This window comes from Saimiri boliviensis, chromosome 2 (genome assembly GCF_048565385.1).
Source record: "Saimiri boliviensis isolate mSaiBol1 chromosome 2, mSaiBol1.pri, whole genome shotgun sequence".
Classification (NCBI taxonomy): Eukaryota; Metazoa; Chordata; class Mammalia; order Primates; family Cebidae; genus Saimiri; species Saimiri boliviensis.
In genome coordinates, this window is record NC_133450.1 from 5,092,085 (window position 1) to 5,119,207 (window position 27,123).

The following is a 27,123-nucleotide window of genomic DNA, read 5'->3' on the forward strand; positions in this document are numbered from 1 at the left end:
TGGATCTGGTCAATGTTCCTATCAGCACTGACCACGGTGAACTAAAAAGCAAATAAAAAGGAATGTCCTGGGCTGTGTAAAACACCAGGAATTTCATATTACCCTGGGAAGCGTCAGGGAGGCTCATAAAGGCCAACATTGAATTTCTCGTCATCTCAGCAGAAAGGTACTCAGAATAGATTAAATCTGATTTATGAAAAGAAAAAAAAAAAAACCGAGGCATTTCTGCCATGTGACCGTTGTGGTTGCAAATTCTTGCTCAGTACATGTGAAAGAGTAGGATTGCTGAGTAGTGTTGAATATCCTTTTGAAGTTTGAGATCGTGCATTTAAAATGAAGTCATTCAGATGGTTTGTGTGATTTTCCTCTGGCAATACTCAGCTGCTCAGGTGCAGGCAGGGAACCTTATCTCAGACGATAGTGCTGAGTCAGGTTGTGGTTTTTCTAGGAAAGTATGTTGAAAGTTGAGGTGGGCAAGGGAATGATTATAATGATGAATCATGTGCTCTAAATTGGACCAAGAAAGAAATGAAGAATAGATAAGGACGAATTGGTGGGATTAGCAGATGAGTGGTCTTGACGAGGTTGAAGAATTATAGCAGATAGGGTACTAGCCAAAGGAACTGGAAGTCTAGGTGGTGATGAATGGACAGTGGAGTCTTATATTTTCATATTTCAAAGATGAAGCATTTTTTTGGTGATTGAAGTGTAGACGGTGTGACCTCGGAAGTGTTGGTTTAGTTGAGGAGAAAGTTGCTGGACTTGAGAAGGTAAAAGGATGGAGAGAACAAGGTACTGAATACTCATGAACTCACCCATGGAGTTCAGGGATGGTGCCGGGCATTGGAAAGGGCAGGGAAAAGATGACATTGACTGGGAGGTCAGAAGATGATAAGAATCAAGCTGAGTGGGGTGGTAGATCTGAACAGCAAGAGCTTTAAAGGAGCAGAGCTCTTTGCAGGAGGGAGAAAACCGTGAGGAAGTTCAAGGTCAACTCTAGGAAGAGTACAATCCTTTTGACTAACATCCTTCTGACGGCTGAGTGAACCATGTCAAACCAATATCCAGGAGATGCCTTTTAGTTGCTGTATTACAGGCCTTCCCACCAGGGGGCGCCATCAGCAGCGGAGAGCCTACCTCCAAGCGGTCCCTTGAGGCCAGGAAAGTGTCTCAGCCTGAGCTCTGAGGACCCCTAGGGCTCCTCTAAGGTATTGCAAAGAGCTCAGCCATCCTCTGGCACAGCCACGTACACTTGCAGAGAGATGTTATTTTGTACAGTGTATGTAAATCTTGAATAACAACGAAATCTAAATTCTTAAATTATTTTAAAGAACTTACTGAATTAGGCCAGGCATGGTGGCTTACGCCTGTAATCCCAGCACTTTGGGAGGCCGAAGTGAGCAGATCATCTGAGGTCAGGAGTTGGCGACCAGCCTAGCCAACATGGCAAAACTCTAACTCTAGTAAAAATACAAAAATTAGCCAGGCATTGGGGTACTCACCTGTAATCCCAGCTACTCAGGAGACTGAGACAGGAGAACGACTTGAACCCTGGAGGCGGAGGTTGCAGTGAGCCGAGATTGCACCACTGCACTCCAGCCTGGGCAACAGAGTGAGGCTCCATCTCAAAAAAAAGTTACAGAATTATTGGAAGGCCTTAGTTATCATGTATTTTCTCAACGAAGAGTGACAAAGTATGGTTTCTATCATGTGGAATTTGGTGACATTTCTCCCTGGGTAAAAGGGTTTTTCGTAACTGCAACACCCATACTTAAAAATATTCTTCCCAAACCACTTTTTGTAAGCATGAGATAAGAAGAAGAATAATACAAAGCTGGAGTCAGAATTGTAGTGGCCTCATCAACATCAACATGGGTGTTTCACTATGCACTAGAAACTGTTCTAAACATTGCACATAAATTTACTCATTTATTCCTTCTATAATCCTGTAAGGTAGGTGCTATCATTAACACTATTTGACAGAAAATAAGGTCCAGAGAGAGTAGGTCACTTGCCTTAGGTGATACCGCTCCTGGATGATAGTGTTGGTGTTGTGGATTTGAATTTCATCTTTCCCTTAGCCAAAACAGTTTATGATATGCCACAAGAACAAATACCCACTGAATCTCACAGTTGAATTCAACAGAGGGTACCTGTTCTCTATGGGTCAGCAGCGGGGTTCAGCTTATTAAGCTAACTCGGGGACTAATGCTGACCTAAGGTTGGTTTTGATACATGCTTTCATCATCATGATCAGTAATCGCTACCAAGACAAAAGAGAGTCTAAACTGGAAATGAAATGCTTCTGCTTCAAAGCAATGCATGTCACTTCACAGATTTCACTTACCAAAGCACGTCACATGCCTCTCCCGACTTCAAGGGGGCAAGAAAGTGGACTTTTTTTTTTTTTTTGAGATAGAGTCTTGCTTTGTTGCCAGGCTAGAGTGCAGTGGTACGATCTCAGGTCACTGCATCCAGCTCCTGGGTTCAAGCAATTCTCCTGCCTCAGACTACAGGTGCGGGCCACCACGCCCAGTTCATTTTTATATATTTAGTAGAGACAGGGTTTCACCATGTTGGCCAGGATGGTGTCCATCTATTGACCTCGTGATCTGCCTGCCTCGGCCTCCCAAAGTGCTGGAATTACAGGCATGCGCCACTGTGCCCAGCCCCAGAAAACGCACTTCTACCATGAGCTTATTAACAAGCAAACCAGACTGTTTGGCATTAATGATTAATACAAACATTCTCAGACCCAGAGCTGTTCATATCCTCCCTTGGCTTCTGCATCCCTATCCACTAAAAGAACATGATCGTTTTGTAAGAATCTCTTATTGTAAGGATCAAAGAGCCATATTTGTTACAGCTATCATGGGGCAGAATAGCCCTGTGGCCCTCCTTACAGGGCTGTCTGCAGAATGGCCTTTGTCCAGACGAAGGTAAATGCCAATCTTTTTGTCACTCACACCCTGAGGTTTTGAAAGATATGGTTTTCACTTCAATCAACAACATGCCGTAGTGGTCCTGGACCTTGCTAGAAGGTTTGGTCTGGAACCACCATGTTCAGTTCCTGTTGAAAGCTCCAGACCACTTTAGCTTGAGAGAGATCGTGAGGGTCTCCTTCTTCCAAGTCCTCCAAACCCTCTCTTTAAATCAAGTCAGGCCTGTTTACTTGGCTCCTCCGAGTTTCTGCAGATACTCCCAGGACGTCTGCTGTGAGTCAGGAATGAACTAAGCCATAGAAATTCCTTTGCCAACAAGCGCCGAGGGTAGTACAAAAAATAATCCTAAAAATGAGCATTTCCCAAACTTCTCTGCAAACAGTAGTAACCACATTGGCAGTCACCCTAGAGAGTACTTTGCTAGGTCCTTTTCTATGGGCCATTTGACCCTTCCCCACCCCTCTGCTAGACTAGGCAGTGCACTTCGTGAGAGCAGGGGCTTTTTTTTTTTTTTTTAAATATGGGGTTTCACCATGTTGGTCAGGCTGGTCTCGAACTCCTGACCTCAAGTGATCTGCCCACCTTGGCCTCCCAAAGTGCTGGGATTATAGGTGTGAGCCACCATGTCCGGCCGACATTTTTTGTTTTTTGTTTTTTTAAGAGACGGAGTCTCAGTCTATCGCCCTGGCTGGAGTGCAGTGGCGTAATCTCGGCCCACTGCAACCTCTGCCATCAAGGTTCTAGCAATTCTCCTGCTTCAGCCTCCCCAGCAGCTGGGACTACAGGTGCCACGCCCGGCTAATGTTCTGTATTTTAGTAGAGACGGGGTTTCACCGAGTTGCCCAGGCTGGTCTCGAACTCCTGAGCTCAGGCAATCCACCCACCTCGACCTCCCAAAAGGCTAGGATTACCGCTGTGAGCCACCGCACCCTGGCGCGGGGAATGTCTTTTCATGTGAGTTTCACTGTATGCCGGGCACACAGCACGTTCTCAATAAATGTTTCCCGCATTAAGACGCTTCTCAGGCGTCATCATGTAAGTTCACACGTGACGACTTCCTTGTAGACTTGTGCCTATCAACATGCAATCAGGCGAACTGAACTTCAGGTCCTCACAGTCTATGAAGCTAAAATAAGGCCCAGACGGGGGGCGGGAGTGGGGAGTAGGCAGAGGCGGAAAAGGGCATTTCAGGCAGAGGGAGCAGATGTCCAGGCAGGAAAGCACAAGGTAACGGGGCACTGGGGCCGCACCACTTTTCCTGCAAGGGAAAAATGGCAGATGAGAGAGGGAGGCTGGGGCCCGTTACGAGTAGAGAGGTCTATGGTCAAAGTCAGGACAGGGGACAATGAGAGGAAGGAGGAAAGGAGGGCGCGATGTATGAAGCTCTGCAGCCAAGAGCGCTAATGAAAGGCAGGATGGGTGGAGGAAATGTACTGTTCCCGGAGCGTCCTCTTACTGATGGGCGCACCCGGGCCACAGACGAGTCCACTGAGCCGGGCTTGTCGGTGCCTCACCGCCCAGAGAGGAGGCGGAGTCCCGCCTTGCCCCGTCACGTGGCCAGAGGCGCCCTCGGCACGTGACCTTCCTCGCGCTAGGCCAATCAGCCTCTGCAGGGGCGGGGCCGCCCAGTCTGCGGGGCGGGGGCCTCCGCCGGGCCCGCCTCTTCTCGCGAGCCTTGCGGCAGTCGCTCTTCTGCCGCCCACGACCCGGAGCGAAGGTCTCGCGAGGTTTGGGCGCTGCGGCGGCAGGAGGAGGACGGGGAAGGACGGAGCCGAGCCGCGGCTGCCTCCCTCGCTCACTCCCTCGCGCACTCGCCCGCCCCCTCCCTCCCTCCCCTCCCTTCCCCAGCCCCGGCTCTGGCCCTGGCCCATTCGCTGTTGGGTCTTCCGCTAGGGAGGATGTCGGGCTCGTTGCTGCCCAGCGCCCTGGCCCTCTCGCTGTTGCTGGTCTCTGGCTCCCTCCTCCCAGGGCCAGGCGCCGCTCAGAACGGTAAGCGGGGCGCCGGGGGCGGGCCGGGCGGGGGCTGAGGGGTGCCCGGGCCGGAGGGGGCCCGGCTCCGGCCCGAGGAGACGCTGGAACTCGGGGAACGGGGCCGAGTGGGCGTCTGAGGGGCTGCGGGTCCGAGAGGAGGAGGTGCCGGCCGCGGGTTTGAGGAGGCGCGGGTGTGAGGACCGGAGGCGCCCGTCGGAGCGGCGGGGGCGTCCGGGGTGAGCCCGAGGTGTTGCCGACTCGGAGGCTCCACGTCCTGGGGCTCGGCGCGCCGGGTCGGCGAGGGGACACGGAGGAAGCCGACGTGAGGAGCTGGAGTAGCGGGGGCGGATGAGGAGGGGGCGCAGCTCTCAGGGAGGGTGCCACCGGACGGGCGTTGTGTGTTCCCGGGCGACAGGGATGGCGGAGTCGGTCAGGTCCCCCGGGAGCTGGGGTCGTCCAGGATTCCCCCGAGGCCCCGTAGGACTGGTGACATCCTTAAAAATAAGGGAGGAATGGGGGGGGGGAGGGAGTCCTGGGGAACGCTGATGGTGAGCTGAGTACTAGAGCCCAAAGGAGGGGGTAAAGAATCAGGGAACCTTGAATCTGGGGATAGAGGGAAGGTGGGTGGGAAGATAAGGGAGTGGGTTGACTGCAGTAGGGGACCTGGAGAGAGAAGCAGCAGTGTGTCTAAATGAGCCGGGGGAAGAGGGCTGGGTTTGCTCAAGAGGGTGGAGTGTTGGGCATTCTAGGGTAGTGGTTGGGAGAGCAAAAAGGAGTTTCTAAATAAGGAGAGGAAAATCAGCAGAGGACGGAGGGAAAGGGTTGGGAGTATTTATTAGAGAAGTAAGGAGGCCTGGGTATAGAGATGGGGGTGGGGGAAAGACACAAAATCAGGGAAGGGAGTAAAATGCAGGAAGTCGGGGGTGTAATGTTGGTTTGCAGCGTGGAGGATAAATTACGGAAGGGAGGAGTTGGGATGTGGCCAGTGCTGTATGATACTGGCTGGGCCTCTGGGAAGACAGGGACACAGAGCTGCGACTAACCGCAGTGGTGGGATTGAGGGCAGCGACTGGCGACAGGGAAACGGGGAAGTGGATTTTTGAGATGTAAAAGTTTCAGGAGAGAAGAGACGTTACTTCTGAGAAACACGAAGTGGCCCCTGGGAGGTGGTACAGTAGAAACGAGAGAATTACTGGGTTTTGAATTGAAGCTCCTTTGAGAAGATGAAGAAATGGTGGGGAATCATGGGCCTAGGGACCTAAACTGATTGAAGGCATGTGTTGCAATTCAGCTGCTGAATTGGTCTTTAAGAAGTGAGACTAGGAATGTGAACCTGTTTCCACTCTTGTGGAAACAGCCACTAAGAGGTCAAAGAATTTTTTTTTTCTATGAAGGAATTTATGGGAAGTCAGTACTGAAGAGTGAACTATAAATTATGTTCTTTTGCTAATCTTTCAGTGTTTGTTGTTATGCTAGAATAATTTAAGATTACTCTTGTTAGAGAGGCTGCAATTTTATAATTTTTAAAAATCAGTGGTAGAGCCAATGGAGTTTTTTGAGAAACTGCCTTTAAGATGCTGAATGTTAGAGCACAAATATATGAATAAAGGATTGACAGTATCATCAGTTAAATATGTGTTTGTAGTACCAAATTTTATGTATGCTTCCTGGCCTTGGATATCACTGCAAGGGCCAGTAAGGAAACATTTTTTCTGTCTCTAGCATTGAATATGTTAAATGTATTGGGTATTTTTCCTGTTTTCCTTCAAGCCTGAGTCCACGGTGGAAGGGAGGGTAGAGCTAGTCTTATTTGCCTTATCAGTTTTTCAACTGTGTCAACAACATGACTTAAAGAAGCCTAATGCTAATTTTAGCTATTCAGTTTATGGTAATAGCATAGTTTCATTTTGCACAATAGGTGAGAGATTCTTGATCTTAACATGTTTAATCTCTGCTGGCATAAGCTTTTTTCCAATGATTTATAATACGGTAAAATTGTAGTTTCTTAGCAACTAAAGCAAGGTTTTTGGATAGGCCTATAAAGACTCATCTGTCTGCTCTCAGTGATACGTGTTCTAAATACAGCATAGAACGGCCTTTCCCTAGAAATGAGCTTGAATTCAGTCACATGACATGACCAATGAAATGAAGCTGAGCTGCTGGTTGACCCAAATGAATGTAAATTTAATTCAAGAAAGAAATGGCTATTTTTGAGTTTGAGTTCATATAGTTAAGGATGCCATTTTATAGCTTCCTATAGTATGTCCTATAATATTCAAGCTTTCAGTTGGTAATAAATAGCCCTGCAATTATCTGACTTCACGTCATGGAGTTTGTGTTTTCTTACAGTGCTTTCAGAAAGGGATACCATGTTTGTGCGTGATGTTGAAATGTTAGATTTTCTATTTAAATGATTGGAGAAAAAAGAAACAAGTGTCTCTGAATTGGGAATGTAGTAGTTTAGATTGAATATAAATGTTTTCAAAAGGCCTTTGTTTCATTATTCCTAAAATGAAGAATTTGGCCCATATGACTCTCAAGTTCTTTTAACAGCTTCTGACCCATTGGTGTGGGCATTTGGGGCTTTCGTTCAGATAGATTTTGTTGCTCATCCAAATATTTAAACTTGTAAGACCAGTTCCAAATAAAATCCTTATTTGTTGACTTCTGTATGTACCATCAAAATGGTAGTTAACGAAGGAACTTGTTCTAAAAAGTACCTTTATAAGACATTCAAAAGCTTTATACTACAATTGAGTGAGTGTAAACAAAGCAGTATAATGTAATCATCAAGAGTACAGGCTTTGGACAGTGGCAGACCTGGGTTTGAGTTCCAGCTTTCAATAGCTGAGTGACCTTGAGTAATGCAAACTTCAGTTTCATCATCTGTAAAATGGGGATTACAATAATGTCCATTCCCTAGGGATAATGTGAGGATTAAATGAGTTAATGGACGCTTAGATTTCAGCCTGGCATATTGTGAGTCTCGGTACATGTTAGCTCCTACTATTATCCTTCGAAAAGTAGCATTATTCATTTTTTCCCCTCATATATTGAAAACTTGATTGTTAATGCTGCTGTCATGGTAAATAGGCCATTTGAAGGCCCCACATAGAGATTTGTGCTTTTGCTTATGTAACTTTCTCCGAGAAGTGACCAGCTGCACTGTGTTTGCCATTGCACATTCTGGTGAGGAAGTTCATATTTCCCTTTGAGTTTCTTTTTTCATTTGTTCGTATTTTCATTAGAGAGACTTTATGGCTTTTTTCTTTCTTTCTTTCTTTTTTTTTTTTTTCAGTGAACCAGAGCTTTCAAATGGGCCAGGTATCACTTTCTCATAGAATGTTATTGTTGTGAATAGGAGAAATAGAATGTGGTACCTGGCACACATTGAGAGTGTTAGAGATGTTAGCTGAATTAATGAATGTGGAGTGGTGTATAAAAATGTAATGTATTCATATGGAAAATATGACACCACATAATTAACACTGTTCAATGGAGGAAAATAAGGCATCTAATGAATCTTATTTTTAATGATCTAAATTTTAGAAACCATTTTGCTTGGGTGATGCTAGATAGTTGTAAACATTGTGCTTTGTAATAATGCCAGTATTTGCATTAGATGATTCATGGATCTTTTTCTTTTCTGTCAAGGGCTGTTTACTTCAGTGGTTTGGCAATTTTATCTCCCTGAGAACATTTTTAGAGGTGTATTTGCTAATTGATTGTGTGTCTCCTCTTTGAGTGAACTGAAAGGAGCAGCAGAAGACAAATCTTGTCTATGGCAGCTGTGGCACAAATGACATGCCAAATGTCAAGCCATAAATTTTGAGATAATCCAAATAAGATTTGACCAGAAGAAATAGTTTACCTTGAAATAAAGCCCTTCCTAAGGAGATCACAGGCTTTCAGTCTCTGGGGCTACTGGCTAAAATGTCACTACTGATATAATGGAGCACCCAGGCATGAGAAATTGGTTGGGTCTGGGAGGAAAGGCCATGTTACTACATTAGGACCCATTCCCTGGGTTTGTTTTATAAGGTTACTGGATCCAAATTAGAAAGAGATACAGATGGTTTTTTGTGTTGCCAGACGCAATAGAGCTTAACCTGTTATATACCAAGATTTAAAACAACAGAAGGAAATAAAAACCCTTAAGTGAGATTGAAATTCATTACAGGTCTGACTTCACGTGAGTTAATACAGATTCTTATGAGAAATTAGACTATTTTGAGGGAATCCTTTTGTTTTTTCTCATTAATACAGATTTGATGTGAAACATTTTCTCTTGTGGAATATACCTTTAGACATTAATAAAAATATTATCTTAACTTTAAAATAAAGTTTAAATAAAAATAATTACTTAAGTTTAAGAAAATGATTTAATTGGGCCTTGAAAGATGACCAAATCTAATTAGAAAAGTGCTCTGTCAGTTTGGACATTGTTTTTCATTTAATTAGTCTGATGTACTTTTTAAAAGTAAGATGCTTTGTATGTAAACTCTTGAAACTTTGCTGGATCTGTTTTTTTTTTTGTTTTTTTTTTTTGTTTTTTTTTTTTTACGATTTGGGAAGGAGATAAAGTGCTAATATCTATTAAAATGAAATATGTAGAAAAACAGTGAGTGACTGTGTTGCATACAAGAAATGTTCAACAAAAGTTTAAATAAAATAATGCAAATAAGTTTTGGAAAAAGTGAATTTTATGAAAATTGTTCTGATGTATTCTATTCAATTTATTGTTTGCAGTGAGAGCACAATCTGGACAGGATCAGAAGTAGAGAATGAAGTTGTAAGAGAAAGGGAAAGACAGAAGAAAGGCTGCAGTAGTACGAGGAGAAAAGCAGGATGCAAGAATGAGGAATGAACCTTCGTTTGAGGAGCATCTGGAAAAATAGAATCTGTCAGAAAGAATAAATAGACCAGGGACCTCTAAAGTAAATTCATACATCAAAGTTTAAATAATGGTGGAGAATCACCTCCTGTGAACAATTGGCTTAACTTTCAGTGTGCCTCTTTAAACAAAACATTACCATTTTACAGAGATTTTTTAAATGCCATTGATAATATGGAATTTAATTTTAAGCACCTTAGATAATGCGTTTTGTAAGCTTGTTTGTGAGATTTTTATGGATTTTTTTTTTTTCTTTCAAAATTCCTAATTTTAGTTGGTAAGGATTAGCTTTGGGAAGACAGGAAACCCTTCCAGTAAAACTAATTGGTTATAAATGGTTACATATTTTAGGCTTGTATACGTAACGAGAAACTTCGTACTGAATTTAAAAGTGATCTTGTGTAAAAACATTCTAGTGATATTGATGTCTAAATTTAAAAGAGTGAATACACAAGTAAAATGTATTGCTTTTTAAGGATCTATTTAGTTTAGGAAGGAGAGTCAAAATTTGTATTTAATTTCAATTTATTGTCTGAAACTGAAAGTAGACTTAACTTTTGTTTGCCTTTGTATATATACAAAGGCAAACATTTATCAATCAAGCTTTATTAATTTGAGGTTATTTTTACCTGATTGATCAGAACTTTTAATTTGTCTGTCTGTATAGAAATGGAGTTTTCTAAATATTTAAATAATTTCTACATATGTAAATTTACTTGCACAGAGTAAGTTAGGGGAGACATTTAATATTCCTCAGATACCTGGTTTTTTGTTTTGTTTCTTGTTTTTCAAATAAATAAACTGAGTGTTATCCGTGCATTAATACAGAATGTGGTCAGCTTGATGGAAACATCTTGTATTGAGTTTCTTGTACTAAAAAGTACCAATTGATATTCTCTTGCATTTCTGAAACAGTTATGGAATGTTTTAAAACTAGCCTTTTTTACCAAATAATCTTAACTACTGGAGCTTTATGATATGCTTTATGATATTTTCCAGAAATGTTTAAATTTGTGTTTTTTTTGTTTTGTTTTTGAAACGGAGTCTCGCTCTGTTGCCCAGGCTGGAGTGCAGTGGTGTGATCTCGGCTCACTGCAGCTTTCCCTGGTTCAAACAATTCTCCCTGCCTCAGCCTCCTGAGTAGCTGGGATTACAGGCGTCCACCACCACACCTGGCTAATTTTTATATTGTTAGTATGAGTTGGGGTTTTGCCCTGTTGGCCAGGCTGGTCTCGAACTCCTGACCTTAGGTGATCCACCCACCTTGCCCTCCCAAAGTGCTGGGATTACAGGTGTGAGCTGCTGTTCCCGGCTGAAATATGTCAATTTGGATATGCTTCTCCTGCCTTTTTAAAAGTCATTGATACACCCAGGTATTACTTCAAATTCTAGGCAATGAAATATAAATGAGATGGTATGAAATCACTCTGAAAGTATTGGGGTTGTATATATTATGTAAGTTTCTATAATTAGAAAACATTTAAGTCCCAAATTGTACCAACAGTTTTAATCATATCTAAATAGATACATACTACACGTGATTAAATATAAAATACTTGATAAAATGTCGCATCCTTTCCTGATGGAATAGTAATAAGGCATAGTATTTCATGTGCAGGAAGATACAGGAAAACAAACAAGAGTGTATTTGCATATATAAATGGTTATGCCTTTGAGATTCTTTTCTTTTGAGACGGAGTTTCACTCTTGTTACCCAGGCTGAAGTGCAATGGCACGATCTCGGCTCACTGCAACCTCTGCCTCCTGGGTTCAGGCAATTCTCCTGCCTCAGTCTCCTGAGTAGCTGGGATTTACAGGCACGCACCACCATGCCCAGCTAATTTTTTGTATTTTTAGTAGAGACGGGTTTCACCACGTTGACCAGGATGGTCTCTATCTCTTGACCTCGTGATCCACCCGCCTCGGCCTCCCAGAGTTCTGGGATTATAGGCGTGAGCCACCGTGCCTGGCCTTGAGATTCTTTTCTACCTGATGATAGTATTTGGAAACCATTGGACTAGTTAATGTCTGAATTTCCTTTCAGTTCTAAAAATTACTAATTCTCTTGCCCTTACAGCTTAGATATTGTCTCCAGTAGGTAATAGGCTCAGAGATGATAGCACTTTCTGTTTAAAAGTTTTTAGAAACTTACTTTTGGATATAATGAAAATTGACTTGGAGGCATACACTGTTTTGAAATCTAACTGCCTCTAAATCTACTTCAGACAGCCCTTGCATTTCTTGTTTCAAGGGAGGCAGAACAGTGTCTGTTATACAGAGATCTCATATTAAACTTGCTGGGAAAATTGCCAGTGTGAATAAAGAAGTGAACATTCCTGCCAGTTAGATAGGTATTTTGTGATCCTTCTGTTGGTTGAAAGTGGTTGACTAATGAAGAGACAATGAAACACACTTAACTATTTGTATTTGTATGTTGTTTTTTGAGGAAAAGTTTGTTTTTGATATATGAGTTAGTTTCTGCTGTCTCTTATGCATTTTTTAAGACCTGGGAATTGTCCTTTATTGTCGAAGAAGGCAACCCCAAGTGTTACCTGAATTAAATCCAAGCAAGTTCCTAGATTGTTATTCCTTAGAAACATTGTGTTTAAAGGTCTCAATTTGTAAACATTCATTGTATTACTTTTGTTATCTGTTAGATAGGTTCATTTCCTTCCTTTTTTTTTTTTTTTGATTTTTAGAATTTCAAACATGAATAAAAATAGATCAAATAATGTAATAAACCCCTGTGTATTCATCATCTAGTTTCAGCTACACCCTTGCTACTTATTAATTTTAAAATAACCTAAAAATTACATTGCAAAGGAGAATTTTTTTCTAGGACCTGAAATGCAGTCAGTAGCGGTTAGTTTATGTTAGTAAAATAGAATGTTTGTCTCCCATGTAATCATGTTGAAATTACTTTAAAAATAAGCTCTTTAGAAAAAGGCTTTCAAACTTTTTTGTCTGTGACCCAGATAGAGTAGTAGCTTGTGACTAATAGAAATTTGTAGCAAAATTAGACAAACATCTAACATTTTGTGAAACTTTACCTATTATAATCGGTGTGAGATAGTTAAGAGAACCATAGAGACCTTCTGAATAGAATTCACAATTCATTCATGGGTCATGAAACTCAGTTTGAAAAACAGCATTTTCAGATATGGGTTTTTGTTTATTTTTTATGTACCATATTAGTCTGGAATAATGATTTTTGTTAAGGATTTTCATTGGGCATTTATCAGTAATATCAGCACATAGTGTTACTAGTCATTATGAGTAAAGAAAATGTAGCATTTTTTTATTTATACATTAGCTGTTATATATATTGATTTTTTTTTCTATTAGAACTTTAGAAAAGGGGAAGCCACAGTAATTTGAGTATCATAATCAAGACAACTTTTCCAGCATATTTAGTTGACCTTTCTTTTAAATTAGAGCTTGTGTTTCTTATTCCTGAGCCTTCGAGTTTAGTACAGCATCGGGAGTACTAACATTTATTCTAAGCCGAATGCTTGACTCAGCTGCTGTAGTCTGAGGCACATTTCTGGTGAGTACAGATTGACTTAAATATTGGCCAAGAGAGGAGAGCCAGAACCATCACTGAAGCATCATCTGCCGTTCACGTTTAAGATCCTAGAGTAGGGGGATTACTTCCTAGTTTTTAGACGCTGCTTCCTGGAGGAAAAAAAAAGGCAACAAGATGTCTTCCTTTGTTGGCAACTATCTGTGAAATACTTCTAAATTCATAGATTGAAGGAATGTGTTAAATTTAACTTGGGGTTTTTTGATTATACGAGTTTAGCAGGTTCGGGAACCATTGTGGAACAAATGGAAAAAAATAGCACAGCAGCTCCAGCATTGAAATTATATTCATTAATGCTGAATCTCAAATCATGCATCAAGGGAGATGAAATAAATGGCCTTAATGCAAACCAGGAAACTGCTACTTGGAAAAGAGCAAGTATAAAGAGGTTTCAAATAGCTTGCAGTAAACTGTCATTGAATTACCCTTACACAAAACACAAAGTGATCACGTATCAAAAGTATGGTGCTACCTAACGGTGTTAACTGTTTTCTTACTATGATTGAACTCCAAATAAGAATACTTTCTAATCATATTTTGGAAAAGACAGAATCTGTGTTGAGGGTAGCTTAAGATTTAGGAGAAAAGCTGAAAGAGCTAAACTTAGGAAAAGGGAACGCTAGGGGGATGTGAGGATCTATTAATACTTTCAAGGTAGCAGTGTAAATGAAGTAAGGGAATTAGGCAGTCTCCAAAGATGGATGGGCTGTATCAAAGAGCAGTGGCCTAGAGCACAGGGAAGAAAAGCGTAGGTTTAGTATTAAGATGATTTAATGAAACTAACAGAAGAATAGAGTTATTTGCGCTCATTGTCAGAACCACTATAAGTAGGACAAAGAGCTGGTTGAGAGGGCACTCAAAACCAGAAGTGATCTCTTTCTGTTATATTTAATACTTTGCTTGTTTAGGAGCTCAATGAGAGAAAAATCTTTATGGAAATGAATATGAAATGAAATGGGCTTTTCAAAAGTGTGTTTTTCTATTGTTTGTTTTTAAACAGGATTTTACTCTGTTGCATAGGCCGTAGTGCGATTGATCATAGCTCACTGCAGCCCCAACCTTCCCGGGCTCAGGTGATCCTCTTGCCTCAGCTTTCCAAGTAGCTGGGACCACAGGCGCGTACCACCATGCTTGGCTAATTTTTAAGTTTTTTGTGGAGATGAGGTCTCCCTATGTTGCCCAGGCTGGTCTCAAACTCCTGGGCTAAAATGATCCTCCTGCCTCTGCCTCCCAAAGTGCTGGGATTACAGGCATGAGCCACAGCCCCCTGTCAGCCAGTGTTTAAAGATCAGAAATTAGTATTTCTGGCTCTAAACTTCAATGATCATGAATCCAAGAAAAATGGTAGATTAACTTTGGAATCCATTAAGGTTGCTTTTAGGACTTGCCTATGGTATTTCCAACAGAATTTCGTCTACTGTAACCTTCAAAAGCAACTTCTTTTTGTTATCAAAAAGCTAAACTATGAAATTCTTCCAATATATATTTAATACAAAGAAGCCTAAATAATAAAGGATCCATTAGACTTTAGATGAAACCTAGTAAAAGTGTAACCTTTGGCCATTAGAAATTAAGCTGTTTCTATTATATGGTAAATGTGTGCTATTAAGAACCTGGAAAAGGACACTTTCATCTGAACCGCTAAGACTTCATTAGTTAAAATTCTGCTGTGATAGAAGCCACAGTTTGTTCTTTAGAAGTGCGAGCTGGTGCTGTAATACCTTGGTAGAGATGGGAGCTTGCTTTAATTAGTTTGAAGAGTGTAGCGTTCTCAGATAAAATACAGGATACCCAATTGTATTTGATTTTCAGATAAACAGTGAAGAATTTTTATTTACTAAATATGGCAACCCTAGAAGAATATCTCTTTGTTATTTTGGTCTTCCATTTAGAACTTAAAAGACAGTCTTGTAATTTGGTGAGGTTTTTGTGTATTAAAAGAAGTGTTTTCTAAAGTAGATTTAATATGGACAAAATCATGTTGCATTGTAAATTTTGTGTGAGAAAATATAGGTTAGAGTAGCATTGTTTTATTTTGATAACCTCACATTTCTGTATGTTTTCTTCAGCCACCTTATATCTGACAGTAATTTTTTTCATTTATTCTCTGAAGTTTAAAGCCATTTTCAGGAAGAAGGTGAGCTGACGGCCTCAGGCTTTTTAAAAACAATTCTCCCTCTTGTCTCCTTACCTAAAATATTTAAAAATTTAGGGCATTATTGCCTAAAGGGTATAAGACAAGGATGTTTCTGGGGCTCCTTGTTTAAGGATTGTCCTTTTCCATATTTTTGCCTGGGGGCTTGGAATGTGTTTGTATTCTTGGTTTGGAAAAAGAAAAAGGTCTATATCAACAAAGATGTGATTGGCCACACCCTTTTCTTTCTAATGGGTTCAAAATAATTTTCACTTTCTGAATTGTAACCACCTGATTTATAGAGTCAAAAAGTGGATGTTAACAATGCAGACTGACTAGGGATGTGATTACTTTGTAGCTAAATTTCAGTACCAAGAAAATAATGCTTTGATGAATTTTTAGTAATGGTGCGTCTCTGTTTATCAGTCATTCATTATAAGAGCTCTACCTTTTGTCCTTTTGGTATGGCCAGTGCAGGGAGTGGTACCTATAAGAAAAATTGAACAGTGGAATAGGTTCCAGGGAGAATGATATTAAGGAACCTTAAAGAGAACCCTAGTTATAATTACCCATATTTATTTGAAATATATTTAAGGTAATTTTAAGAAATATTAAAAATAACTTGTAGTTTTTATGAAAGTGGGAAATTACCATTGTAAATATAAAATGTGAATAAGAACTATACTAAAAAGGTCATCTTGTTGGGCAATGAAGTTGAATAGAAGAACACTGGATTTGGCAGTAGCCCTGAGATACTGTCTCTTTGCATTTTAGTACTCTGGTTTCTGTTTTAAAAATTAGCATAATACTTCACCCCTAGTGTTTTTACGGGATTAAATGATAATGTATGGTAAAGTGCTTAATAAACTGCTGTATTTTTAAATGGCATGCTTGTTTAGCTTTGAGGTATAGGGCATGGTATTTATAGTATTTATCCTTAATAGGTTAACAGCAGCTCTGGTAGTTCATAAGAAAGTCAAGAGGAAAAATAAAGTACTAATGAGAAGGGCCAGATTATTTCAAGGTTGGCTCTTTTGACAAATGATGACTATATCATTAAAATGTGCATTTTAAATCGTTGTTAATAGACCAATCTTTTCATGGAATTAATTATTCCTCTCTACTAGGGAAGGTTTATATTGAATTTCTATAATCTTTGTAGTGTACTCACTGCTCTCACCTCAAGTTAAATTTAGTCACAGGGAGCTCTGTTAGCTTTCATCCCCATTCTCTCCTTTCCTTGCCCGGATAGGTGACTGAAAGTGAAATCAAATGTCTATCTTGTGTTTACTTTTTATAGCAAATTTTTATAACTCCCCTTTACTATCCTGAAATAAAATTCATATATGTTTTGACCTACCTACATGTTATTAAAGGAAAAACAATCTGATGTCCTAAGTGTAATATAAAGGAGAAAATAAGGGAAAATAACTTACAATAATAAAATGTTTAGTCCATAAGTGCTCAGGCATGACTACACAGAAAGACACTGAAGTAGCCCATTGTTTGTATTAGAAAAACCAAGCTGCAAATTCAGACTGATACAGTTGTGCTATAATGGTGAAACAAATACTATAGGCAGTGTTGCTGCTGATAATGTGATTTTCCGAAAAGGTGAACAGCTCTTGGTAGAGTTCCAAATGAAGCAAAGAACAGTCTATTCTCACTTTATGCGGTAATTGCATTCCTGGAAAATTGAGTGATGATCGAAATCATGCAAGACTACTTTGTGTTATATTTAAAACAGAGTTGGGTTCTGGGCTCAGAACAAGTTTTTCATCTTGATTGTCATTTGAAAGTGGTGTAGGAAGAGGAACAAATTCTTAACTGTGCAAGACTTTTCTTTTGTGGGATGTTGAGAATCCTTGGTGCCTGCCCATTAAAGGCTAGTAGTGCCACGTCAGTCATTGTGTCAACCAAATATAGACAAATTTCCAGAATGCCCTATAAAAGGCAGGGCAGCCCCCATTGAGAATATCTTTATTTTGTTCCTGTACTTGTTAGTATCCTGTGATTTAGGATTATAGTACTCAGTCCCCAGGACTATCAGTGGCAAAACCACATCCCTTCTAGGAATAGAAAGTCAAGGAGAGCAACTGTTGACTTGCCATTATTCTTTTTGTTAACATGCATTAAAGCAGGGTTTGCAAATTCTTTCACCACAAGAGCTAAGGAAGTACCATTTCCTAAACTAGAGAATAGATGCTTTGAAAACAGTGAAAGTTAAGTTTAAAAACACTGTGCAGATGAAAGAAAGTTGTCAGTGAGCCTCCACGCTGTGTCCTCTTCACCAAAGGATTGTATTATGAATTTTGGGGCCTGAAAGATTAGGTTGAAACCCTGATTTTTGGCAAATCTCTTAATCTCTCTTAGCCTCTGTTTCCTCATCTGCTTATTAGACGTAATGCACACCTCACAGGATGGCGGTTAGAATGAAGCTGCATACACAGTGCCCAATATAGTACCTGACACAAGATACATGTGCTTAGTGAACTTTTCTCTCTGCCCTAATATCCATTCAGTGACTTTGGTTACTTTTTAATCTGTTGTTTTAAAGCTAGCTATGTGTTCTATAGTAAAATGAGGATAAAATTTGAAATCTTTAATATAAAGGGTATTAGTCTCTTTTTTTTTTTTTTTTTTTTTTTTTGAGACGGAGTTTCTCTCTTTGTTACCCAGGCTGGAGTGCAATGGCGCGGTCTCGGCTCACCACAACCTCCGCCTCCTGGGCTCAGACAATTCTCCTGCCTCAGCCTCCTGAGTAGCTGGGATTACAGGCACGCGCCACCACGCCCAGCTAGTTTTTTGTATTTTTAGTAGAGACGGGGTTTCACCATGTTGACCAGGGTGGTCTCGATCCCTCGACCTCGTGATCCACCCGCCTCGGCCTCCCAAAGTGCTGGGATTACAGGCTTGAGCCACCATGCCTGGCTTAGTCTCTTATTTTTAACAAGCAAGCAAGTAATTAAAGTGAACTTTTATGATTAACAGACAACTGATTTACCATTTAGGGTATATGGAGTCTGATGCTTGTAACAATAAATATCCTTATTCCAAAATATTTCAATAGATCACCCTCTTTAGTCTTTCAGGTTGGCTTATAACATTAATGTATCCAGGTAGCAGTGGTCTTTATTTTTGAAGTCTTCTTGTAGGAGGTAATTTTGCTAGTACAGCAGTGTATTGCACTATCAAAATTAGGTTGTTCCATAGAAGTGACATGTTTTGGTAGTTGTCGCTTGACGTAGAAATTTAGCAACATGGTTTTTACTAGGAAACTATGGTATATTATTTTCTTCCAGTTATCCAGTGAATGTTTTGAAAGTTTTACATTTTCTTGGTTCTGGTAAAATTCTGTAGAGATGTACACATCTTGCTGTACATTTTGTTTTCAGATTTTAGCAGCAGAAAGTTTTTTTCTTTTTAAACATTAGTAATTAAGACAGTGATCTAAATAGTTAAAGCAATAGAAGCTTTATTTTCACCATAATTCTGTTGTTCATCTTTGTTTTCCTCTACAATATAATTTGGAATCCTTTTAAAGACCTCTGTGCCTTAGTTTACATTTTTAAACTTAATTTATTGTTACATATATTTTTTGAGACAGGGTTTTGCTCTGTTGTCCAGGCTGGAGTGCATGATCATAGCTCACTGCAGCCTCAACTTTGCGGGCTCAATCAATCCTCCTGTCTCAGCGTCCTGAGTAACTGGGATTACAGGTGTACACCACCACAGCCGGCTAATTTTTTGAAAAACTTTTTCGTAGAGATGGGGTCTCATTATGTTGCCCAAGGAGGTGTTTTTGGTTTTGTTTTCTTTGAGACAGGATCTTCCTCTGTTATCCAGGCTGGAGTCAGTGGTGAGACCACAGCCCACTGCAGCCTCCTTTGTCTGGGCTCGTGTGATTCTTTTACCCCAGCTTCCCAAGTAGTGGGACCACAGGTGCGTTCCACCATGCTCAGCTAATTTTTAAAAATATTTTGTAGAGACAGAGTCTCACTGTTGCTCAGGCTGGTCTCCAAAGTGTTGGGATATAGGCTTGAGCTACGCACCCAGCCTGTGATTTTTTTTATAAAGTCATTTAATTTTTCCTATCTTAATTTTATTCTCTTCTTACCCATACCTTCCTGGTGCTGTTTCTTCTGGTATCTTCTGTTGTTTCTAGATAAATATTTGTCACTTAAAATTTTAAAATTCTGTTTTATTTTAATCCTTTTTAGGCAGAGAGGTAGAGATTCCATATTCTATGTGCAATATGAAAGTTTAAATGACTGATGTTTTTGAGCCGGAGTGTTTGCATATTGTGAGTGGGTATTTTGGCATTTCCTAGTAGCTGTTTAATGACTTTGGTAGAGATTTTTCTAATGTGTGTGTGTTTTTTTTTTTTAATCTTTTAATCCCCAAAGGGTCATAATGCCCATATTTCTCAGAAACAGCTCAGCTAGTCTTCAAGGCCTAGTCACAGAGGAAATTAATTCCTGATGGATCTGAGGATATCGAGGCAGAAAGAATTCCAGGCAGGCAACTAGTAATGAATATTGATTATGAGCTATGTGGTACTTGCTGTGGAGTGGTACATTTTAGTGCTTCCCTGCAAAGCTACCACTTACTGTGGAGTAGTGCACGTGAAACATTCTGAAACGTCTGCCCATGGAGCATATAATTTGCTACTCAGTGGCAAGTAGACATTAAAATTCAATTATGGGGTGGGGGTGTGGTGCTAGGGGTAATCAGACTTTACAGCTGGAGGATGAAAGGGCAAATTTCGATGTGCATTAAAGGGGAAAAAACCCAGTAGAGTATACAAAGTAGTAGTTCTTGCTGTAGAAACAACGTCAGGTTATAGTGAAGATTGCTCAGAAGTTATCAGAATAATGAGCTTTCCTGGCATTTGTATTTTAGTAGCAGGTATGTATATTTCAGCAACTTTGTAAAGCCAGAATGTGAGTTTGAGTGGAATGTGTTTTTAATAGTGTCTTAGTAGAGTGTCACCTTACCATTCTGCAATACTATCTATAGCAGAAAGAGCTAAAGAATTGTATCAAGTCTTGAACTCTCAAAATACACCACTGGAAAAACTGGACAGGCCCACTAGTAAGTGAGCCTGAGGTAACCAGATACATAAGCTTGTCAGCCATCTGTGCCTAGAATTTAGTGAAGTTTTCATCAGGTCAGATTTCCAGAGAATAGCTCTAACTAACCACAGGAGGGAATATCAGTGGTTAGTTAGGAAGGATGAATCCTCTCACATTGGATAGTGTTTAGCTGATATTTTGACATTGAATTATTCCATTCAGTTTTTTGAAAGAAGGAAAAAGTTACTGGATTTTTAAAAATTATGGGAGGATTTGTTTACATAACTTCAAATAGTACTTAGGTGTTTAAAGTAAAATGTTGAAGTTCTTCGTTTTACTCCTTGATATTGCCACTTTCCAGGTATAAGCAGTGTTAGTAGTTTGTTGTATAGCCTTTCAAAGCTTGGTTTATGTAGGCATATCATTTACATACTGTGATGCTTTGCATTTAGTGGTATTAATTATGTTATAATTCATCTTGGTATTTATAGTCTTTTTTGAATATAGTAATTGGAGTGGCAGAAATGTTCATTTATGTAAATATATGGAACTACTAGAAAACATCTCGTTACTGATTGTCACCAAAGGGAATTATGTTGATAATGACTGCATTCTTGATATTAAAATTGGCCTACTGAGAGGGAAGCAGGGAAAAGCTTCATTAAATGGAATGGAAAAAATATACTACAGTTTTTATCCTCAGGCGTACTTTTTGGATGAAATCTTCGATGTTCACACATTTAATATCTTAGCCATGTGGATAACTTCTGGGACAACTCTGCTGATTTTTAGTGAAAGCATTCTGGAAACAATTTTGCTGTCCCTTTTCAAAACAAGCAGCAATATTTTGCTGGTGTTTGGAACACTAGGTAGGTAAGTGGTATAACCTGACACTCTACCTCATTGCAGAGGGGAAAGTTCTACTTAATCATGTTGTTAAAAGGTAATACAGACCTGAAACAGGTTGAGGAGAGTACAAATAAGAACTAATTGTGAAGAGAGTGTAAAGTTTATTCTTTGAAGACAGGAGCCGAGTAAAAAACGAGGAGACTGAGGCCAGCACAAGAAAATTAGATGCCAATTCCAATTTATTGTATCTCCCGGGCGAGGTTCTGCGGTCCTGGGGAAAGGGGCCAGGGAATTCGCCCTGCTTCCTCTTAGGAGTGGGGTTTTATAGGGACTGAAGGCATTTGATTGGATTTCGGGAGACAGGATGTGGACAGCAGGAGCTACTATTGGTAGGGAGGTGGGACTTCCTGTGAGCGGGAGGTGGGACTTCCTATGAGCGGGCTAAGTGCTGAGTGCAGAGGGGATGTCCAAGGCGGAGCTAAATGATTGACATATTCTAATTTTCAAGCGGGGAGGGAGATGGGCGTGTCTAAACTCCCTGCGAGGCAACCAGCCTTACAGGGAGAATAGAATAGATTTGGACAATTGGCTGAATTTTGGGATTTACTGAGGGACTGAGGAGGCAGCAGGATTTAGCGGATAGAGCATTAGTGAAGAAGAGTCAGAATATTTGAATTCTAGTTAAGGGTTCTGCAACTAAGTATAGCTTCTTTGGCACATGATATATCTGAGTGTTAATTAGGGGCAAGAATTAGATTTAGGAGTTTTCAACCTTTAGCTGCAGAAAGTTTCTTCTTGTTAGATACAAGGAGAGCGCTTGAAGGGTAGAGGGAGTCCCAGAAGTGTTCCAAAGAATCCTTGAGGCCTGTGAAGCAGGGTATCTAAATTGAAAAAATGGATGATCCCTTCGTAGCCCACTTTTGAAAGTTTTTGCATAAGACTCTATTATACGTTTGGTTCATAATCTACTTGGTCAATCCTGATACCTGCATGGAAGAGGTGATGTGCATACTTTGTAAAGTCAAGGATTAAAATACTTACACTAGGCGAGGCCGGGCGCAGTGGTTCACCTCTGTAATCCCACCACTTTGGGAGGCTGAGACAGGCAGATCACGAGGTCGAGTGACCTCATGGTGAAACTCTGTCTCTACTAAACATACAAAAATTAGCTGGGCATAGTGGCATGCACCTGTAGTCCCACCTACTCAGGAGGCTGAGTCAGGAGAATCGCTCGAACCTGGGAGGTGGAGGTTGCAGTGAGCCAAGATCACGCCACTGCACTCCAGCCTGGGTGACAGAGCAAGACTCTGTCTCAAAAAAAAAAAAAAAAAAAAAAAAAAAGCACAAAGATAATTACCCTATGCAAAATGGATTCAGTAAAATAATTTTTATTACAAGGCTTGCCAACCTCTGGGGAAGAAAGAGCTACCTGTCATTTACCCGAGTTTTGAAACCCAGGTATCTGTACATGATAGAGTGCAGAAATGCACTGTTAAGTTTCTACTTGGAAAGAGGATGAAGCTGCTATTTTCATCTCTTCTTGGTGGGAAGAAAATCTTAGGGGTGTGTCATTTTAGTAACCACCTTGGAGATCTGCCAGTAAGAACTGGAAATGTACTACTAAGTTCCAGTTTTTTCATTAGGAACATCAGCTTTTAAAAATGGGTCTTAGTAATGCCAAATACCTTTTAAACTCTTAGACCCACATAGACTTTTTGTATAGGTAATTCAGATTGGGGGTGAAAGTGTAGTGATAAAGGCCTGAACTGTGTTAACCTTGGTGACAAAGAAGTAGAACTCACTGTGTATCAGTCATTCTAAGATAAAATGTGGTTGGGTTAGATAATGTATATAGGCTATTACTTCTCATTGTTCATAGTGAAAACATTGCTGTCAGTGAGGCATTATAGTGTCGTGGTTGCAAGCTCTGGAATTATACTGCTGAGGTGTGCATCCTGCCTCTGTACTATGTATAGGATGTCAAAAGCAACTTAAGAGGTAGACTGTATCATTATGTAGCAAATTAAATTCTGATATACTTTGCATTATGTTTGACACATAAATGATCAATAAAGGCTAGCTGCTATTATAATGAATTTGCTTTTGGAGGCATTAGTTATGTGCTCAGTAATCTTTTTGAAATATTCTTTTTTATTTAAGAATAGTTAGAAAATGTCCTACTCCCTTTGCATCCCTGGCTCATCATGGTTTTCTTCAAGATTATCTTTTTTAAAAGAAAACGTTTTTAGGCTGTTTGTTTTTGATGCTAGGAGTTTCACATCCATTTCTTTTAGACTTAGTGATGGGCAGCATCACTACCTAATTTGGAAAAAGGAGGTTTAGTTGAAGTCTAACCAAAGTAAAAACTCAAATAAGAAATCTATTTTAAACTCAGATTTATTCCCTTGCTTATTAGAAAACTGACATCAGGGATTTTATTTTATTTTTTAAGTAAAAGGTAACTTCTAAGGCATCTGTGGTAAATTCAAATATACCATAGTCTAGTCCAGGCGTCCCCAAACTTTTTACACAGGGGGCCAGTTCACTGTCCCTCAGACCATTGGAGGGCCGCCACAGACTGTGCTCCTCTCACTGACCACCAATGAAAGAGGTGCCCCTTCCTGAAGTGTGGCGGCGGCGGGGGGCGGATAAATGGCCTCAGGGGGCCGCATGCGGCCCGTAGTTTGGGGACGCCTGGTCTAGTCTTTTAAAATGTATTCATACGATTCTGTTGATAGTAAAGAAAGGTGGCTCTGATGGCCACCCTTCTAAGAAAAACTCCCCTAATCAAAGAAAGGTGGTTTTGTTTATTATAGTGTTTATTAATGTGACTAGTACATTTTAAGTTTTTAATAGGTTGAAATTTAATGAAAGGATTTTATTCTTAATCCTTCATTAATAAGAATATTATTGCTCACCTTTTAACAAATAGTGAGTATAATATGTGCAGCAAGTCACTGCGGGGAAACAAAATTAGAGACATATCCTAGTTTCCAAATAATTTATAATATATTTACATATATTCTTTCTTTTTACCTTATGCATCTTTGTGGAGTCACAGAATATGGCATTTGAATTGATTCACCAATTACATCTACAAGTACATAGATCTGCAGAACATTAAAGCTGTAAGGACCTTAGAAATTGTCCTTTCCAGTCTTCTGATTATATGCACAAGGGCACTGAGGTTTCAGGTTTTAATATATACGTATATATTTATTAAATGGAATGATTTCTATGAATATGCTTTCAGTTTTTTTTTTTTAAGACAGGCTTTCCTTCTGTTGCCCAGACTGGAGTGCAGTGGTGAAGTCTCGGCTCACTGCAACTTCCACCTCCCAGGCTCCAGTGATCCTCCAACCTTAGCCTCCTGAGTAGCTGGGACTGCAGGTGTGGACCACCATTCCCAGCTATTTTTTTTTTTTTTTTTGTATGTTTTTGTAGAGATGAGGTTTTGTCATGTTACCTAGGCTGGTCTTCAGTTCCTAAACTCAAGTGATCCACCCACCTCAGCCTCCCAAAGTGTGGGGATTTCAGGTGTGAGCCACCACACCTATCCTAAATATACCTTTTAAAAAGTCCAAATTTAAATTATATCAATTTAAATTACAGGTGGCTCACACCTGTAATCCCCGCGCTTTCGGAGGCTGAGGTGGGTGGATCACTTGAAGTCAAGAGTTCAAGACCGGCCTGGCCAACATGGCAAAACCCTGTCTGTACTAAAAATACAAAAATTAGCCAGGTATGGTGGCAGGCACCTGTAACCACAGCTACTTGGGAGGCTGAGGCAGGAGAAATTGCTTGAACCTGGGAGGCAGAGGTTGCAGTGAGCTAAGATGGCGCCACTGCACTCCAGCCTGGGCAACAGAGTGAGAGTCTCTCACACACTGTAAAAGTATGTCCAACATTTTACCATGTAGCTTCGTATTCGTTTCTGAGACACTTACAGAGAGTGTAGGATAATAAATTCTAGAGAGTGCTAGCTGACTATCTTGGTCTATTTTTTTTTAACCAGAGTTTATGATTTTACTGTGATAATACTATGAAATTACTAAGTGGAGAACTGCCTTTTGTAAATATTAGGGTTCATTGATCTTTGTATGCTACCATTTAAAATTAAGAGAGGCATTTCTTCTTTTGGAGTAATAGGGCCTTGCATTGTGTACTTCATAGTAAGACCATAGGTTCTGGTTGATGGGAAAATTATTTCAGCCAAGGGTGGTATAGTTACCAATTAATATCAACTGTAGGAGAATAAGGTGGAAGATTTGTAATTTTAGTAGAGAAAAATAAAAGGAATTTTGGAGGTGCTGTGGAGGATCTGAGACTTGGATATTTAACAATCAAAGGGATTCTTGGAATATTATTGTTCCAAGTTTTGGGGAAAGTTTATTATTCTGGGATATCTTCACTCTAATTACTTAATCTTATATAATACATCCTCCCGGTTCCCTGTAAGTTGAGTAACCGTAATTCTCAGTTTGTGCCTGTTGCCATGTCAGAATCATTAACAGCACCCTTTTCACTCTTAAAGTATTCAGGTTTAGATGACAAATTATATGGTTACCTTCCCCCTAAGTGTGATGTATTCTCCTGGGCGTTTAAGATGATGAAAGTTTAGGAGATTTCTTCCTATAACATTCTTTTCCCTACGATGGGAGATTGCTGTTTAGTGGAGTTAGGAGGGCGTTAATGAAGATAGCCTAGTGGAAGTCTGATCTTAAGGTTTAAGAGTCCCATGGTTTCTTTTCTTTCCTTTTTTTTGGAGACAGGACCTCGCTCTGTGTGCCTAGGCTAGAGTTAAGCGGTACGATCATGGTTTATTGCAGCTTCGACCTCCTGGGCCCAAGTGTTCTTCCCGTCTCAGCCTCTTGAGTAGCTGGGACTACAGGTGCACACTGCCATGCCTAGCTAATTCTTCAAATTTTTGTAAGAGACAGAGTCTCCCTATGTTACCCAGGCTGGTCTTGAACTCCTGGGCTCAAGTGATCCTCCTGCCTTGGTCTTCCTGTGTTGGGATTACAAGAGTGAGCCACTTTGGCCAACCTGTCCCATGTTTTCTGTGCTCGCATCAGAAATACAGGATAGGTGAACATTACTAGCTTGTCTGGGCAGAAGTGATTTCTGATTGCTCAAAAGTAGCTTTGCATTTATGTGTCATTTAAAAAGTTTATCTGCAGTCAGATGCGCTCAGTCTCAAGTGCAAATAAACCTCAGTACATGATTATAAGTTGATACTTTTAATTTTCAAAAGTAGACTGCATTTTTAGAACAATTTTAGATTCACAGCAAAATTGAGCAGGAAGTACAGAGAGTTCCCATGTACCCCCTGCCCTGTCCCCACACACATAGCTTCCCCCACTATCAAATCCCCACCAGAGTAGTACATTTGTTACAACTGAACCTGCGTTGACATATCCTTATCACTCAAAGTCTCTAGTTGAGGACTTTGTGTTTAGGGTTCATTCTTGATGTTGCCCATACTATGAGTTTTGACAAATAATGTAACTACATATGCTCCTTATTATAGTGTTATACAGAATAGTTTCACTGTCCTAAAAATCCCCCGTGTGCCACCTACATCCCTCCTTCCCTCTTAACTCCTGGGACCACTGATCTTTTAATTGTCTCCATAGTTTTGCCTTTTTCAGAATGTCATATGTGTAATTGGAATC

At 40.2% G+C, this 27,123-nt stretch overlaps 1 protein-coding gene across 3 annotated transcripts in view; it reads left to right on the forward strand.

Annotated features, from left to right (window-relative positions):
• The first annotated feature begins 4,662 nt into the window (after positions 1 to 4,662).
• NPTN (neuroplastin) overlaps positions 4,663 to 27,123 on the forward strand; it is a 73,552-nt gene continuing 51,091 nt past the window's right edge. Inside the window, exon 1 of one of the 3 annotated variants that reach the window (XM_010332013.3) lies at positions 4,663 to 4,931. In XM_010332013.3, the coding sequence (XP_010330315.1) occupies positions 4,841 to 4,931 (91 nt within the window). In that variant the 5' untranslated portion in view covers positions 4,663 to 4,840. The remainder of the gene's footprint in view (positions 4,932 to 27,123) is intronic. The other 2 variants (XM_003944148.4, XM_010332016.3) reach the window with 2 other exon arrangements.